Consider the following 15530-nt stretch of genomic DNA (forward strand, 5'->3'; position numbering starts at 1 on the left):
AACATGTCAATTTTATTAGTAATTTGATTCATTTATATTATTCTCCAAACCAACAACATTCAATTGTAAATATCAATGGTAATAATAATTGTAATGTATGTATTTGGCAAAGAATCAGTAAAATTATCTCAACATTTGACCAAGATGATTAACACAGAATGGTTACAATTCATTTACAATGCTGAACCAAAGCTCATTCCTATGTGATACAGTTTCATGTGTCTTTAAAATGGCAACTTTTACACTGTCTAGAGAGTGACTATTTTTACTTTGACAGAATTCAGCTTCGGTGTCATCTTTCAATTAAAGATTCTTGTTTAAAAGTTCTAGTTATTTTAACAAACCAATTTCATTATTCTTGACCTAGAATTGATTTCAAACAAGAATTCTTGATCGGAATGGAGTTTCTGTAGAAGTTAAATTACTAAAGAGGTATAAGGTAAAGGTTTCCTGTCCTGTCCTGTCATGTCCACTCTTGGGGCCAATGCTTATCTCTGTTTTTTAGCTGAGGGACCCAGTTCAGCGCACACAGAATGCTGTTACCTTCCCACTAAAGTGGCACCTATTTATCTACTTGCATTTGCATGCTTTCAAACTGCTAGGTGGGCAGGAGTTGGGGCAAGAATGGGAGCTCACCCTATGATGCTCAGGTCTTGAACCTGGTTGTCTATTTTCCAGCTAACAAACTCAGCATCTTTAACCACTGAGCCATTGTGCCCTCAGAGACTGTACATAAGCCTAATATAGGTAGTCCTCAACTTAAAACTCCAATTGAGCCCAAAATGTCTGTTGCTAAACAAGACATTTGTTAGGTAGTTTTTTCCCACTTTCTTGCTGAGTCGTTAAGTGAGTCACTGTAGTTGTTAAGTTAGTAATACAGTTGTTAAGTGAATCTACCTTCCCCATTGACTTTGTTGGTCAGAAGGTCACAAAAGGGGATCATATGACCACAGGACACTGCAATAATCATAAATATGAACCAGTTGCCAAGCATCTGAAGTTTGTTCACTGACCTTGGGGATGCTGCAATGGACATAAGTGTGAAAAACAGTCACAACTCACTTTTTTCAGTGCATATTGGCTGAGCCAATCTGCTTGGACATTCAGGACCCCTGAGATGTGTTCTGCTTTGAGGGATGCTACATGGGATTCCACCCAGAGAATAAGAGATTGGCTTGGCCTCCCTCATGAGAGCCCAGGATTGGGTCCCCTCCTGACAATTGACATGAGCCTTGGTGGTTGTGTTGTCGGTCAAGACTAATATGTGGGCATCCCTGACAAAGTCCTGAAAGTGTAATACGACTAATTGGACGGCCCGCAATTCGAGCCAGTTTATGCTATTTTGGCGCTCATTTGCTGACCACTGGCCCTAGGCTATAAAGTTCTGCAAGTGTGCCCCCATCCTACCAGGCTGGCATCGGTCGTTAGGGTGAGGGGTGTCGGCTCCCTGAACGGTGTCCCCTGCGACATGGCAGGGATCTCCACCAGTCCAGAGATCTTTTCACTTCCTGGGGAACTAGGACCCGGTGAGGGGAGCATTTCCTGTTAGATTTCTGATGGGGGAGCAGGAACCACTGTAGTGGCCTGCTATGGAGCCGTGCCCAAGGAATTATGCCAAAGCAGGAATAGAAAGTTAGCAATCGAAGAGGCAGCACTATTTGATGCCTCTGGCCTTTGCCCGTGAGCCAGGAGAGAGGCTAGGGAAGTACGTGCGCCGGCCGGCAGATGGTAAGAAGCGCTCCGGAGCGAACTCGTGGGTGTTGCTTCCCTTTAGCTTCGTCGCCAAAGGCCTGTCCACTTGGCCCAGGACCGCTGGGAAGTCCCCTGCTCGATCCGATGTTGGAGGAGATCAGTCAGACTAGGTTCCTAACCAATTTAAAGGAAAAATATTTTTGAAAAATTCCAATTAAGAAGCGTTTTGGAAAAAAATTGAGGAGAGACCAATTCTCACATCTATTCCTAATTATACTGAGTCTAAAGCTGGGTGGAGCCACCAATGCACGATGACATCACAGATTGTAGACTCAGTCCAATTGGATTCTAGACAGAGTAAAAACCCAGTCTGGCTGCTATCTCCACCAACTGGGAGAATACTCCCAATCAGCTGTTCCAGGCTGCAGGGATTGCCACACACCATCGCTGCCTCCATGCCTCACATTTTTGGCCTCTGGTGGGTGGAGCTACATTCAGTGTACAAGATGCACCCAAATTTTCACCCTCTTTTGGGGGGAGGAAAAGGTGCGTCTTTTACTCCGAAAAATACAGTACATAAATAAATCTTCTACTTATGTAACAGATGGAAGACAGAAGCTTGAGGAATGGAAGGAAGAAAAAACAACTACGATGTCAGATAAAATAACTTTAAATCCAGGGGGGAAATGAAATATGGGAAAATACCTCAGACAGGATCCTCTATAATTCTCATGAAGATAAAGGGAAGGATCAAGTAAGCATATCTATGCTTTCAAGAAGTTACTGTAGCCTTATAATAAAAGCAGTTTTAGCATTTATAAATGTGGCTTCCTATTATGGTCAACCTTAAATGGCTAGCAACAATGAATTATTTTTTTCTTAACTGAGTGTTAAGCATTACCACTGGTCATAAAATTCCTTTTTTGAGCTGAAATATAATGAAGATCCTCAGAGGCACTTAAAGCAGAATTCTAAGAATATTGATTTTTAAATAACAAATGAATTGGACTTTACACACAAACATTTAGTATTTTGTCATAAGCATAATATTTGTAATCACTGACCACCTTCTACGTATCTATAGAACTATTTAACATTTCCATTTCCAAAAAAACCAGCATTTGAATCAGCATTAACTGCCTAATTTGAGAAATTAAGCTAATATAAACTAAATGGAATGGAAATCACACATTCTGCCTAACACAACTGTGCCATCATGCATAAGACTACATGTAAAGGCACATTCATTGACTATTAATGGAGAATTACAAAAAAAATCTGTAATACAAAGACAATTTTTATAAGCACAGAAAACTCAAGATATACAAAGTTTATTTTTATAAACATAGAAAAACTCAGATATACAGCTCAAATATATACCCACTTATACAGAACATTGATCAAGATCTGGCTATCCCGCCAGGCCTGGGGTTAAAGATTATAATCCGTCCCCTCCCGAATGATGAATGAATGTTGCTTCTATTTTTAATTACGTACTGTCTTTATATGTCATTGTGTGTACTCCCTTCCCTATACGTTGTAAGCCGCCCTGAGTCCCCTCAGGGAAAAGGGCAGCCTATAAATAAATTTATCTACATCTATATCTACATCTACATCTATTGCTTTTTACCTTTGGAGGAAGTGCATCATTTTCATTCTTAAGCACAAATCTTCCTTCACGATCATCTTTGTTCCAATTTAATTGTACAACTAGAGGTTTCTCATCTATATCCAATCTTCTTTCTTCTTCAATATAAGAGAAAAAAAGACAAGATCAAACAATGCAGAATGTTGACAATTAACATAGCAGCCAAGAAATGACACAGCAAATACATTTAGTTAATAGACTGTTCTTGTATCATAACAGAAGACTATCAAGTCTTTCAGTTTATCAAAATGAATAAACTGTCAGTAACTGAAATTTGAACCAACCATTTCTCATCTGACACTTATCAGGTGTGTTAGGACTAGAATTTCCTAATTTTCTAGTCGGCACTGTTTTTGGATGACAATTCCCAGAGTGCACTTTTAGTACAATATAAAAAGTATCTTATTTTAAAAAATATTGCTTTGAACATTTAAAGTCTGCCCATGGGCTTCAAAAGTCATCCAAAAATCAAACATGTAATGAAATGTTTAAATATATCAGCATGTACACATACAATTTAAAAGTTTCTTCAATACATGGAGGGAGATCATTCCTTTTTTAACTTACTAGACTTTTATCACCAAAATCTCCCTCTTTGACAACATAAATTAATATTGTCAAGGGATTCATTTTGTTTTTAGTCATTCATCTATTAAAAAGTAATCAACCAAATAATATATAATTATGAAACCGATAAGATTTAATAAGGACAAGATTTAAAATTAAGAACAAATATAAGTTGTTTGCAAGTTTCTAAAAAGTTCTTAAGCTAATGGGATATAAAACAATGCTTGCTCTAAACCTAGCTGATGCAACTACGTACACTCCAATTTACTAATTTTTATTCAAATAATTACTGCAGTATAGCATCTATTGATTAATATTCAAAAGACATGTTCCTAAACCAACCATGAACTAAATAAACAGCTTCATTATCAGTATTTAATAGTGTCAGAGATCACAGAACATCTCATTGTCCTCATACATACATACACACACACACACACACACACACACACACACATATATATATATATATATATATATATATATATATATATATATATATGAGAGTCAGGAAGCTACAGTATGGACAGACTATGGATGGCAAAGTGGGGAATCAAGGCTTATACTCTCCCCTTAATTATTCAACCCATATGAATATATATTAAAGAAAACTTGATTGGAAGAAGTTGTTTTATCTTTTTTGAATTTGGAGGAAAAACATCAATAACCTGTGTTATGCTTATGATACCACAGGTATTCAACTTACTACTAAGTAATTGATCAATCAATTCAGTCAATATTTGATCTATGATCAGTTACATTCAAAAGAAAACAAACAAAAATGACCTAGCGACTGTTCAAAGTTAGGACTGACCTGAAAAAGGGGACTTACAATCTGGATCCAATGTCCTAACAGTTGCCCCTCCCATTGATCACATGACTGAATTATGAATGCTTGGCAACATAGCAGTATTTATGGCCATTTGCAGCATCCCATGAGCATGTGATTTAATTCACAACAGTTTTGCCAAAAAAAAAATGACTAAAATCAAGTATAAGCCAACCAAATGAATAACATCAAGTACAACAATCATCCTTTGAGATGCTAATGAAGATACTGAAGTGACAGATAGCTTCTGCCTTTTAGGTGCAATAGTAAAAAAACATGAAGTCAACAAATACACGGCAGATTAGCATTTAGCAAAGCGGCCATGAAAAGATACTCATTCCATGATGTATCTCTACCTACAATGATCAGAATAATGCAAGCACTTTTCCCTGTGATACTCTATGACAGTGAAGGTTGGACTTTGAAGAAACAAGATAGAATATTGATTCTTTTGAATTTTAGTGATGGATAAACTACTCAATCCAGAGGTTTTTTTTTCAATTCAAACTACTCAATCCACAGTTTTTACTTAAAGTACAAATGACCATACCCAAATTATCTTAATTTGGACACATTATGCAAAGACATAGCTCTCTAACAAAGGTTCTAATGCTGGGAAGAAGAACAACCACCAAGAACAAGGTGGATAGACTCTGGTACAGTAGCAATGGGTACTGTAGATCAGGTTAGTAACATATTATCATGGAGAAAATCTATATGATCAGTAAAAGTTGACAATGACCCAATGACACAAAATTAGTTAACCAGTGTCAAATACAGGGTAGCAGATCACTCACTATAAATCACCATAATCTCTTTAAAGCATAAAAAGATCATTCAGCTAAATAATAAACCAGTAAAACAAGAATTTCTTGTTGGTTGTTGTTACCTGGGTGCACATCAACCTAAACTTTTTCTATTAAACCAAGAGACAAAAAATAATGAAACTGGTTTTGTTGCTCCTGTAAAAATACCATATTTTACCTTAGAAACACTGCCAAATTTATGTCAATAAGGCATTACATTAGAAACATCTTATAGAATATAGATTATATTATAAAAATCCTGTGGAATTGTCTTGTATCATTTTATTATGCTACAAAAATATGTCTGGAGATCAAATAGTAGTAAGAAAACTATGAAAATCATGTAAGATTAATGAAAAGCTTCCCTATATCAAGAACAAACCTTCTGTTGCAGCAAGAGCAGGTAGAAAACTCCAAATCGATGATCAAAGGATTCAAGTCTGGGACAAATCTGTTTTTTTTGGCTTAGTAGTTTGTAGGAGATTGGTAGTCACATCCTATGGGCTTCAGACTGAGTTGAGAAACTGAAAACAGTCGAGCCAAGGTTTGACCAAAGTTCTTAATAAAACTCAGTCACTGGGCAGATAGACAGAAGTTGAACCCACACTTGGATTCTCCAAGCAGCGCACAGGAGAATAAGAAAAAGCAACATGATAACAGGAGTGCGATTTGGCTATTTTATTATAGAAGAAATAAGTTTTCCAATATTTGTCTTCCAACTGTTGGAGATGAGACTACAAACTTCTGGTCCTTTTTAAAAGTCTAGGATAAGATGTGGCCTGTTCCCCAAATGTTAATCTTCCAGAGAGCATACAGCAGAACAGCAAGAAAAAAAAATCCCATATGCACATGCACATCTGCTCACTTTATATTGCATTTAGGCCATCATTAGATATTTGAATCTTTGACATATTAACTTGTTTTGGAAACTAGTTATATTCTCTGCATTATTTGATGACATGGAAAAGTAACACCTGTATTCCCAATTATAGGTGTAGCCTCTGAGTTTCTGTGCTGACTAAAGGAGGTAAAATGGAAAAAGTTTATGCACACTGGAACTGCTTTTAGAAAGGATTCCCCAGACTGTCCTATTAGCTGCACTCAGCATAGCTTCAGAACAGGGGTGGGTTTCAAAAATTGTTCGAACCACCTCTGTGGGCGTGGCCTCCTTTGTGGGAGTGGCTTGCCGCCCATGTGACCGGATGGGAGTGGCTTGCCGCCCATGTGACCGGATGGGAGTGGCCTGCCACCCATGTGACCTGGTGGGAGTGGCCAAGATGATGTTATTACTAGATATTACTAATTACTAGATATTATTAATATTACTAGATCATTATTAATGCATAGATAACTGTGGGACATTACACACCCACCCACACCCACAAACTATGACAGTGCTAGGAAAACACCAAAAAAATAAAAATCCCCCCCCCCCCCAAAAAAAAAGAAAGACTGCCAATGAAACCAGTTTTTTTTTTTCCTAAGCCTAAGAACAGGAAAGACAAAGTCACTGGAATAAAAACCATCAAGGCAATGTGGAAAATTATAAAGGACAGGCACTCACAGAACCATCAACCACCTCAGAATTACCTAAACAAGTAAGGTGACCAGATTTTCAGATTGGTAAAGAGGGACACCATTGACCGTGGGGGGGGGGAGCTAGGCCGCGGCAGTTACTGCCAGCCTGCGACCTTGCTAGGGATGTCTGGTCACCTTAATTATATACATCCTCTCTCTCTCTCTATCCATCCATCTGTCTATCTGACTGCCTATCTAATTATGGTATCCCTCTCCCTCTTTCCCCCCTCTCTTTCTCCATCCATCTATCTGCTTGCCTACCTATCTCTCTCTCTTTCTCTCTATCCATCCGTCTATCTGCCTGCCTATCTGTCTATCTAGTTATGGTCTCTCTCTCTCTCTCTCCCTCTCCCTCCCTCATTATCATCTATCTCAGTGTTTCTCCACCTTTTTATAAAAATATTTTTTTTATTTTTTTTGTTACATAGACGACACATACCCACAACAATAAAAACAAAACAAAACAAAAAGAAAAAAACCCATCATCACATATAGCATGTCGTTTGGTTACAAGTGTTTTAACATTTATCATTCTTATATATTTATTATTTCATTTAATAGGTTATAATATACAGTTTGGGTTGCTTTGTTTACCATCCCTTCCTCCTGTTATAACACCACCTTATTTTCCCTTTCTTTTCTCCCTTCCTCCCTTCTCTACTTTCTTCCTTCCTGCTCTCCTTTCCCTTCCTTCTTCCTGTACCTTTCTCCTACTCCTGCTCTTCCTCATCCCCTTCCTACCCTCTCTCCTCCTCTTTCTCTCCTTTCCATCCTCCTCTCCTTACCTCTTTCTTTTCACCCTCCCTCCCTTCTCTACTTTCCTCCTTCTTCCTCTCCTTCCCCTTCCTTCTTCCCTTCCCTTTCTCTTACTCCTGCTCTTCCTCTTCCCCTTTCTACCCTCTCTCCCCCTCTTTCTCTCCTTTCCATCCTCCTCTCCTTACCTCTTTCTTCTTTCCCCCATCTTCCTTTCATTCTCTCCTCCTTTCTCCCTTTCTCCCAACTCCCTTTCTGGGAGTTGAAGTCCACACACTTTCAAGTCTCCAAGGTGGAGAAAGACTGATCTATCTAATTCATATAATTATTTCTCCCTCTCTTTTTCACTCTCTTTCCAGCGCACACACGCAAATGCATAGGGCAGCCCACCTCACACACACGTAACTCCGGGCGGTTTACGGGAAGAGGACAGCCGACCACTCAACCACGCGGGGGGGGGGGGGGCAGGATTTCGCCAAGAAAAGTTAACTTTCCTGCGAAAGGGGCCGGCAGCCTCTCAGCTCTTCCCGGCCGGGAAGACCTCCCCCCACTTCCACTCCTGCGACCCTCCTCCCGCCTCCTCGGAGCTTCAAGCAAGCTAACTGGGAAGGCTGGGGAAGAAGAAGAAACGGAGGCGCGAGGTCAGCGGTCCTTGGGGACGTGGCGGAAGCCCTGCAAAAGCGCCCCTTTCCCAGCTCGGCTGCCGTTGTTGCTGCTCATGGCAGAAGGGGAGGAGGAGGAGGAGGAAGAGAAAGCAACGGGGTGATCCCTGCAGCCGCCAAGGCAGGAAAGGTGCGCTTTGACAGGGCTGCCACAGCCCTGCAAAAGCGCCCCTTTCCCAGCTCGGCTGCCGTTGTTGCTGCTCATGGCAGAAGGGGAGGAGGAGGAGGAGGAAGAGAAAGCAACGGGGCGATCCCTGCAGCCGCCAAGGCAGGAAAGGTGCGCTTTGACAGGGCTGCCACAGCCCTGCAAAAGCGCCCCTTTCCCAGCTCGGCTGCCGTTGTTGCTGCTCATGGCAGAAGGGGAGGAGGAGGAGGAGGAAGAGAAAGCAACGGGGCGATCCCTGCAGCCGCCGACGCGGGAAAGGTGCGCTTTGACAGGGCTGCCACAGCCCTGCAAAAGCGCCCCTTTCCCAGCTCGGCTGCCGTTGCTGCTGCTCATGGCAGAAGGGGAGGAGGAGGAGGAGGAAGAGAAAGCAACGGGGCGATCCCTGCAGCCGCCGACGCGGGAAAGGTGCGCTTTGACAGGGCTGCCACAGCCCTGCAAAAGCGCCCCTTTCCCAGCTCAGCTGCCGTTGCTGCTGCTCATGGCAGAAGGGGAGGAGGAGGAGGAGGAAGAGAAAGCAACGGGGCGATCCCTGCAGCCGCCGACGCGGGAAAGGTGCGCTTTGACAGGGCTGCCACAGCCCTGCAAAAGCGCCCCTTTCCCAGCTCAGCTGCCGTTGCTGCTGCTCATGGCAGAAGGGGAGGAGGAGGAGGAGGAAGAGAAAGCAACGGGGCGATCCCTGCAGCCGCCGACGCGGGAAAGGTGCGCTTTGACAGGGCTGCCACAGCCCTGCAAAAGCGCCCCTTTCCCAGCTCAGCTGCCGTTGCTGCTGCTCATGGCAGAAGGGGAGGAGGAGGAGGAGGAAGAGAAAGCAACGGGGCGATCCCTGCAGCCGCCGATGCGGGAAAGGTGCGCTTTGACAGGGCTGCCACAGCCCTGCAAAAGTGCCCCTTTCCCAGCTCGGCTGCCGTTGTTGCTGCTCATGGCAGAAGGGGAGGAGGAGGAGGAGGAAGAGAAAGCAACGGGGCGATCCCTGCAGCCGCCGATGCGGGAAAGGTGCGCTTTGACAGGGCTGCCACAGCCCTGCAAAAGCGCCCCTTTCCCAGCTTGGCTGCCGTTGTTGCTGCTCATGGCAGAAGGGGAGGAGGAGGAGGAGGAAGAGAAAGCAACGGGGCGGTCCCTGCAGCCGCCGACGTGGGAAAGGTGCCCTTTGACAGGGCTGCCACAGCCCTGCTAAAGCGCCCCTTTCCCAGCTCGGCTGCCATTGCTGCTGCTGTGGGCGGAAGGGGAGGAGGAGGAGGAGGAAGAGAAAGCAGCGGGGTGGTCCCTGCAGCCGCCAAGGCAGGAAAGGTGCCCTTTGACAGGGCTTCCTCTCCGGAGAGGTGTTTTTTAAAAAGAAAAACCCTGCAGGCACCCAGCGACAGGGGCTAGGAACCCGGAAGTTAATTACTTCCGGGTTCACTGACGAACCGGATCGCAAGAACCGGTGCGAACCGGTAGGAACCCACCCCTGCTTCAGAATCATCAAACCTAATTTTCTCCTAATACTCTCTTTTTACTTATGAATTAGCTCACCAGTCTCCACAATAAAATGAAGAAAGTAAAATGCTCTGCTTTAATTCTTTTACACGTATTTGTCAGTCTTTTATCTTTACATTTCTTGACATTAGGAGGGAGAAATGAAAACAGCAGAAATAAAACATGTTTAAAAATGAATGAATGAATGAATATGGTAAGATAAAGCAAAAAGATATGAAAGAATAAGGAAAACATGGCTAAATGTAAAATTGAAAACTAAATTGGTTAAAATGCTAAAATTTTAAACCAGAGAAATATCATCTACGCTGAAGAAGCCCATAATCAATTTCACTGAGATGTCCCCCCCCCAAAAAAAAATTCAAAACACATCTTTGCCTTTTCTCCAAATGTTGACTATATTGATGGCCTTGGATTATAAATTCAGTATCAAACATGGCACAGTGCTCATTATGTGCCTCAATTTGCTTTTCTGAAGTGACATCATCATGCTACTTCAATTACACAATGTAATTTGCTGCAGTTGAGTTACTTTGCGTATATATATTTTAGATACAACACACTGCTGGGAATACTGAATACTTAATCTGTTAATAAGAGATTTTATGTAAAATAAACGTAAATATTCTGAAAGATAAAAGCATCGTGAACTAAACATTTTAGAAATACAGTCTGCATGCTATAAAAGTATTTATGATCTGTATGTTGTTACACCTGAAGAAAAGGGGGGAGAGAAAGACATTTTAAAAAGAAACACATAGAGTCTGGCTTAAGGTTAACTACTTCCAGTACCAAATATTAATGCATCTTTCTGAAAAGTCTATAGAAAGTTTCTGTTTTCGTATGATAATATTGAGGCCTGCATACTATTCTTATGCTCAAATATGCCTTTCCTTTGTTTTACCACAAAGCTGATTATTCTATTTTAATGTTTTATTTCTTCCTGCTCACAAATTGAGAAACAGTATTTATATAAGAATGTAGTAGCATTGAGCTTTAGCATTTCATCTATTTATCAGCAAAGTATTACATAAGATCCACCAGTTTTATTTTATCACACACATACTGAATAAATGTACTTTAAAAAAAAAATTCTGAGAGTCCCTTTACAAAAGCAAAGAGGCAATCGTTCCCTCTGTCCAAGGAACCAGATTTTTTTTCTCCTATACAGAAAAGTGGACCCAGAGCAGGGAGTTACTGCTCTTCCACTTCTATCTACAAGTCAAAAGGGCCTATTACAGGTGTGGATAAGATAGTTCATATATTTATAGGAATTAAATCATTACACTAATTTAAATATTAATTAAACTTGTATAACTGCCCATCCCACTGGAGGTGACTTTCGGCAGCAAACAACAATCAGATAATAAAATAAAATAAAAACAAAATAGACAATATTTATTATTTATTATTAATATCCTTAATAATACATGTCATAAAAGTGAAAGATACAAACCAAAAGACAGGAGGGATAAAAATGGCAATTTCCTACCCACAACTGTCACCTACTCCTTGAACAGGAGTCATGCATTCAGGAGAACTCTCAGAGTGCGCTCTGGATGTCACTGCATACTGAAATCCCATTCAGTAGCACAGATGGCAAAATCCTGGAGCCCCAAGCCAAAGCCATTTGGCCTTGTCAGAGTTGAGCTGAAGTCTCTTGTTCCCCATCTAGACTCAACCAAGGCCTCCAGGCATTGCTTAAACCCCCAAGTTGAAAATATATAACTGGGTAGCTTTCAGCCCTCTCTAAGTGGTTTACAGAGTCAGAATATTGCCCCCAACAACAATCTGGGTCCTCATTTTACCCACCTCGGAAGGATGGAAGGCTGAGTAAACCATGAGCCGGTGAGATATGAACAGCCGAACTGCAGAACTGCAGTCAGCTGAAGTAGCCTGCAGTGCTGCACTCTAACCACCGTGCCACCTCGGTACCCACAACATACTAATGACATCTCATCCCATGGTGGCAGATGAACTCACCCAGCAACCTCATGTAGATGTTATAAAGGAGAGGAGAAAACATCAAACCCTATGGCACCTCACACAGTAGGGGCCGAGAGTAAGAGTTGTCCTCCACTATCAACACCAACTGAAATTGGCCCTGAAGGATGAAGGCAAACCAGCAAACACCATGCTGCCCACTCTTAATCTTCTGAGCCTATTAAGAAGACTACTATGATTGATGGTATTGAAAGCTGAGAGGTCAAATAGCGCAAAGATGGATGCACTACCCTCAGCCCACTCACACAAAGTTCATCCAAAAGGGCAACCAATGCTGTTTCCATCCCATACCTGGGTCTGAATCCTAATTAAAATGGTCCAGATAACTTATTTCCTCAAAGGCCCCCTGAAGCTGTTGTTCTTGCTTCTCTACCATCTTCCCAAACAAGGGAGCGATATATTGGATGAAAATTAAAGTGGGTTCCAGCAATGGCTTCTTAAGGAGGAGCAAACCACACTCTCTTTATTAGATAAAGAAACAACCCACCTCTCCCTCAAAAAAAAAATCAGAATCTATTTCAGGGAAGGCATATTAAAATCCTGCAAAACCATAAGTACTGTATTTTTCAGAGTATAAGACGCACCAAGGTTTTTCTAAGAAATACATTTTATTTATTTCATTTTCATTTTCATTTTATACAATCACTTATATACTGTGCATAAAAAAAAGAAAAAAGGAAAAAAAAACCCAACATAACACTTCATTCCCCCATACACCCTCTCTTTTCCCCCTCCAACTTTCCTTTCACCCCTCCAGCATTCCCCTCTTCTACTTCCCTACCCCCTCAGACATCTCCCCCTCCCTCCATTTCACCCTCCTTACATTCCCTCTCACTCCCTCTTTACTTCTCCCTTCTCTTTCCCTCTTCTCCTCACTTTGGTGTATCCATACAATTCAGTTTGTTTTTAAAATAAAAGTAGAAAAAGAAAAAAGAAAAAAGAAAGAAAAACGAGCCGCAGTATACAAGTGAATTCTTATTGTTCTAAGGATTGAAACTGTGATTCCACCCTCCCCCCTCCCCCCTATAATCCCCCCTCCCTAACCCCCTTACGGCTTCGCAGGTCCCATACCCGGCATAATTCTTTAACAAGCATTTGAGTATAATAAGGCCAGCTAACTTTAAAATTAAAAAAATAAGATAAAAGTAAAGCCAAAAAGCAAAAGGAAAAATAGTAGAAAATAAGAAATTAAAAAAGAAAAAAACACACACTCACACACAAAAAGGAGAAAGAAACAAAAAGGGTCAATAAACCCACTACGTTAACACAGCTTCCCATTATCTGTAAATCTTAAACAATGTAGCTCATTCCAAATTTCGATTATTTTGCTACTTGCAGGGTTTCAAACTGTATTAGAGCCAGGTAAGTTGATCAATTAGAATTCCCCAACTAAAAGTCTCCTTGCTTTATCTATCTATTCAGACCTTTAATTTATCTCTTTTTTTATCCAAATATCCAAACCTTTCTATAACACCATTAAACTCAAATACTTCTTTCATTTTTCATTTCCAACACCTCCCTTTCTATCCTTACCCACCTCCACATATAAATTTTTTACCTTCCACCCTGCCTTTATCCATATCCACATATATATTTTATCCACATTCATTGCTCCTCCCATGTTTACTCCACTTTCCTGAAGATTCTCCGACCAATCTTTCTTAACCTTATATTGAGATAGCAACTCAAACAAACATCAGCTTGCGTTCTAGCCCCAGGTAATCTAATTAAGCTTTCGCTACCCTTCCCTCTCCCACGCACCTCCCAACTCCGTTCTTCCCAAACCACAACTCAAAAAGATCACAATTTCCGCTCTCCTCGCCTAAGAAAATAATTCATGCACAATTTGAGTTAGAGTTCAGACAAAACTTATGTACAATATATGTCCACAATCAGCAACGCTTCTTTCAGTCTCCATGTCTCATCATCGATATGCCACTTTTCCATTTTATCCCAGACGGAAATCATAAAGCTTTAAAAACATCGCTTAGTCTTTATTCTTTAGTCTTCTGCCCTTCCGGAAGAGAAAAGCAACACCCTCCGCCTTGTAGCCACGTGTCTCGCTGTTTGTCTTCTCCTTCTCCTTGTCTCTCCCCAGATCCGGATGAATCAGGAAGTCCCGCCTTCAGGGTCTCGTAGTAAAATTTTCGGGCTTCACAGACAGAATTAATGCGGTGTTTTTGGTTGCCAAATGTAACTGTAATACCAGCTGGGACTTCCCATTTGTATGGAATCTGAGAGTTTCTGAGTTCTTCGGTTAAGAAAGCGTACTGTCTCCTTGATCTTAATATTTGAAATGGTATCTCTTTAAAAACAATCAAGTCCTCCCCATCAATTCTCAACCTCTTTCCGTAGAGCCTCTGTATTATCTCATTTCTAGATTCCCTTGTAGTAAAGTATATTATTATGTCCCTCGGAAGCTGTCGCTGTTTTGCTACCCAGGAATTCTGGCGGTAAATTCTTTGAATCTGCCAATCAAAGTTAAGTCCCGGACTTCCCACCAAGCGACTGAAAGCCTCAAAGAAGGTCTGTTTCAAATTCTCCTGTTGGTTTTCACGCAGCCCTCTAACTCTTATAGCAAAGGCAGTCTTATTAAAATTTATCATGACAAGTTCTTTTTGAAGAACTTGAGACAAAAAATGCTGTATTCGATGTATAAGACGCACCAGATTTTCTGCCTCTTTTTTGACTAAAAAAGGTGCATCTTATACTCCGAAAAATACGGTAAGTTTCTCAAACCAGAAATGGGAGTCAAGCAGCTCAGTTAGGGAAGTTGCTAAGAAGCAGAGAGTTTTGTACAATACCAACAGTCCCAACTGATTCCTAGAGCCCAACTTAATAAGCTGGGTCTCACAACTGGGGACTTATGGGGAAGGGCCAGTTTATAAATATCTGTATATATTCTTTTGCCAAAACATAGTTCTCACCAAACGCATAGAAAACCATTTATTCTCTTAACTCAATAACTATTCTTGCTCTTTCTTTTTGAAACTAAAGAAAAACATGAAATCTTATATAAATGTCTATATCAGTGATGGCAAATCTTTTTGGCACTGAGTGCCCAAAGCAGAATGCACATGCATGCACGCGCCGGAGCACCAGAAACCTAAAGACCAGCTGGCCTGCGGATGCATGGCTGGTTTTGTGTGTTTTTCGGGCAGTTTTCAGACCATTTTTAGGCCGTTTTTTGGGATGTTTTCAGGATGTTTTCCGGCACTCTGGCACCCGCGAAGACCAGCTGGGCAGCATGCATGTGCATCTGAAAACCAGTAGAGCAGTTGGCAACGGCACGCGTGCCCACAGAGAGTGCTCTGTGTCCCACCTCTGGCACACGTGCCATAGGTTTGCCATC

The 15530-nt window shown here is 41.4% G+C and overlaps 1 protein-coding gene across 30 annotated transcripts in view; it reads right to left on the reverse strand.

Annotated features, from left to right (window-relative positions):
• AFDN (afadin, adherens junction formation factor) overlaps window positions 1-15530 on the reverse strand; it is a 95098-nt gene that overhangs the window by 62535 nt on the left and 17033 nt on the right. For 18 of the 30 annotated variants that reach the window (XM_087718153.1, XM_087718161.1, XM_087718172.1 and 15 more), the window contains exon 3: window positions 3323-3438. In XM_087718153.1, the coding sequence (XP_087574279.1) occupies window positions 3323-3438 (116 nt within the window). The remainder of the gene's footprint in view (window positions 1-3322; window positions 3439-15530) is intronic. The other 12 variants (XM_087718154.1, XM_087718164.1, XM_087718173.1 and 9 more) reach the window with 1 other exon arrangement.

This window comes from Thamnophis sirtalis, unplaced genomic scaffold (genome assembly GCF_051295495.1).
Source record: "Thamnophis sirtalis isolate CommonGarterSnake01/CBP01778 unplaced genomic scaffold, rThaSir2_p1.2 scaffold_6, whole genome shotgun sequence".
Classification (NCBI taxonomy): Eukaryota; Metazoa; Chordata; class Lepidosauria; order Squamata; family Natricidae; genus Thamnophis; species Thamnophis sirtalis.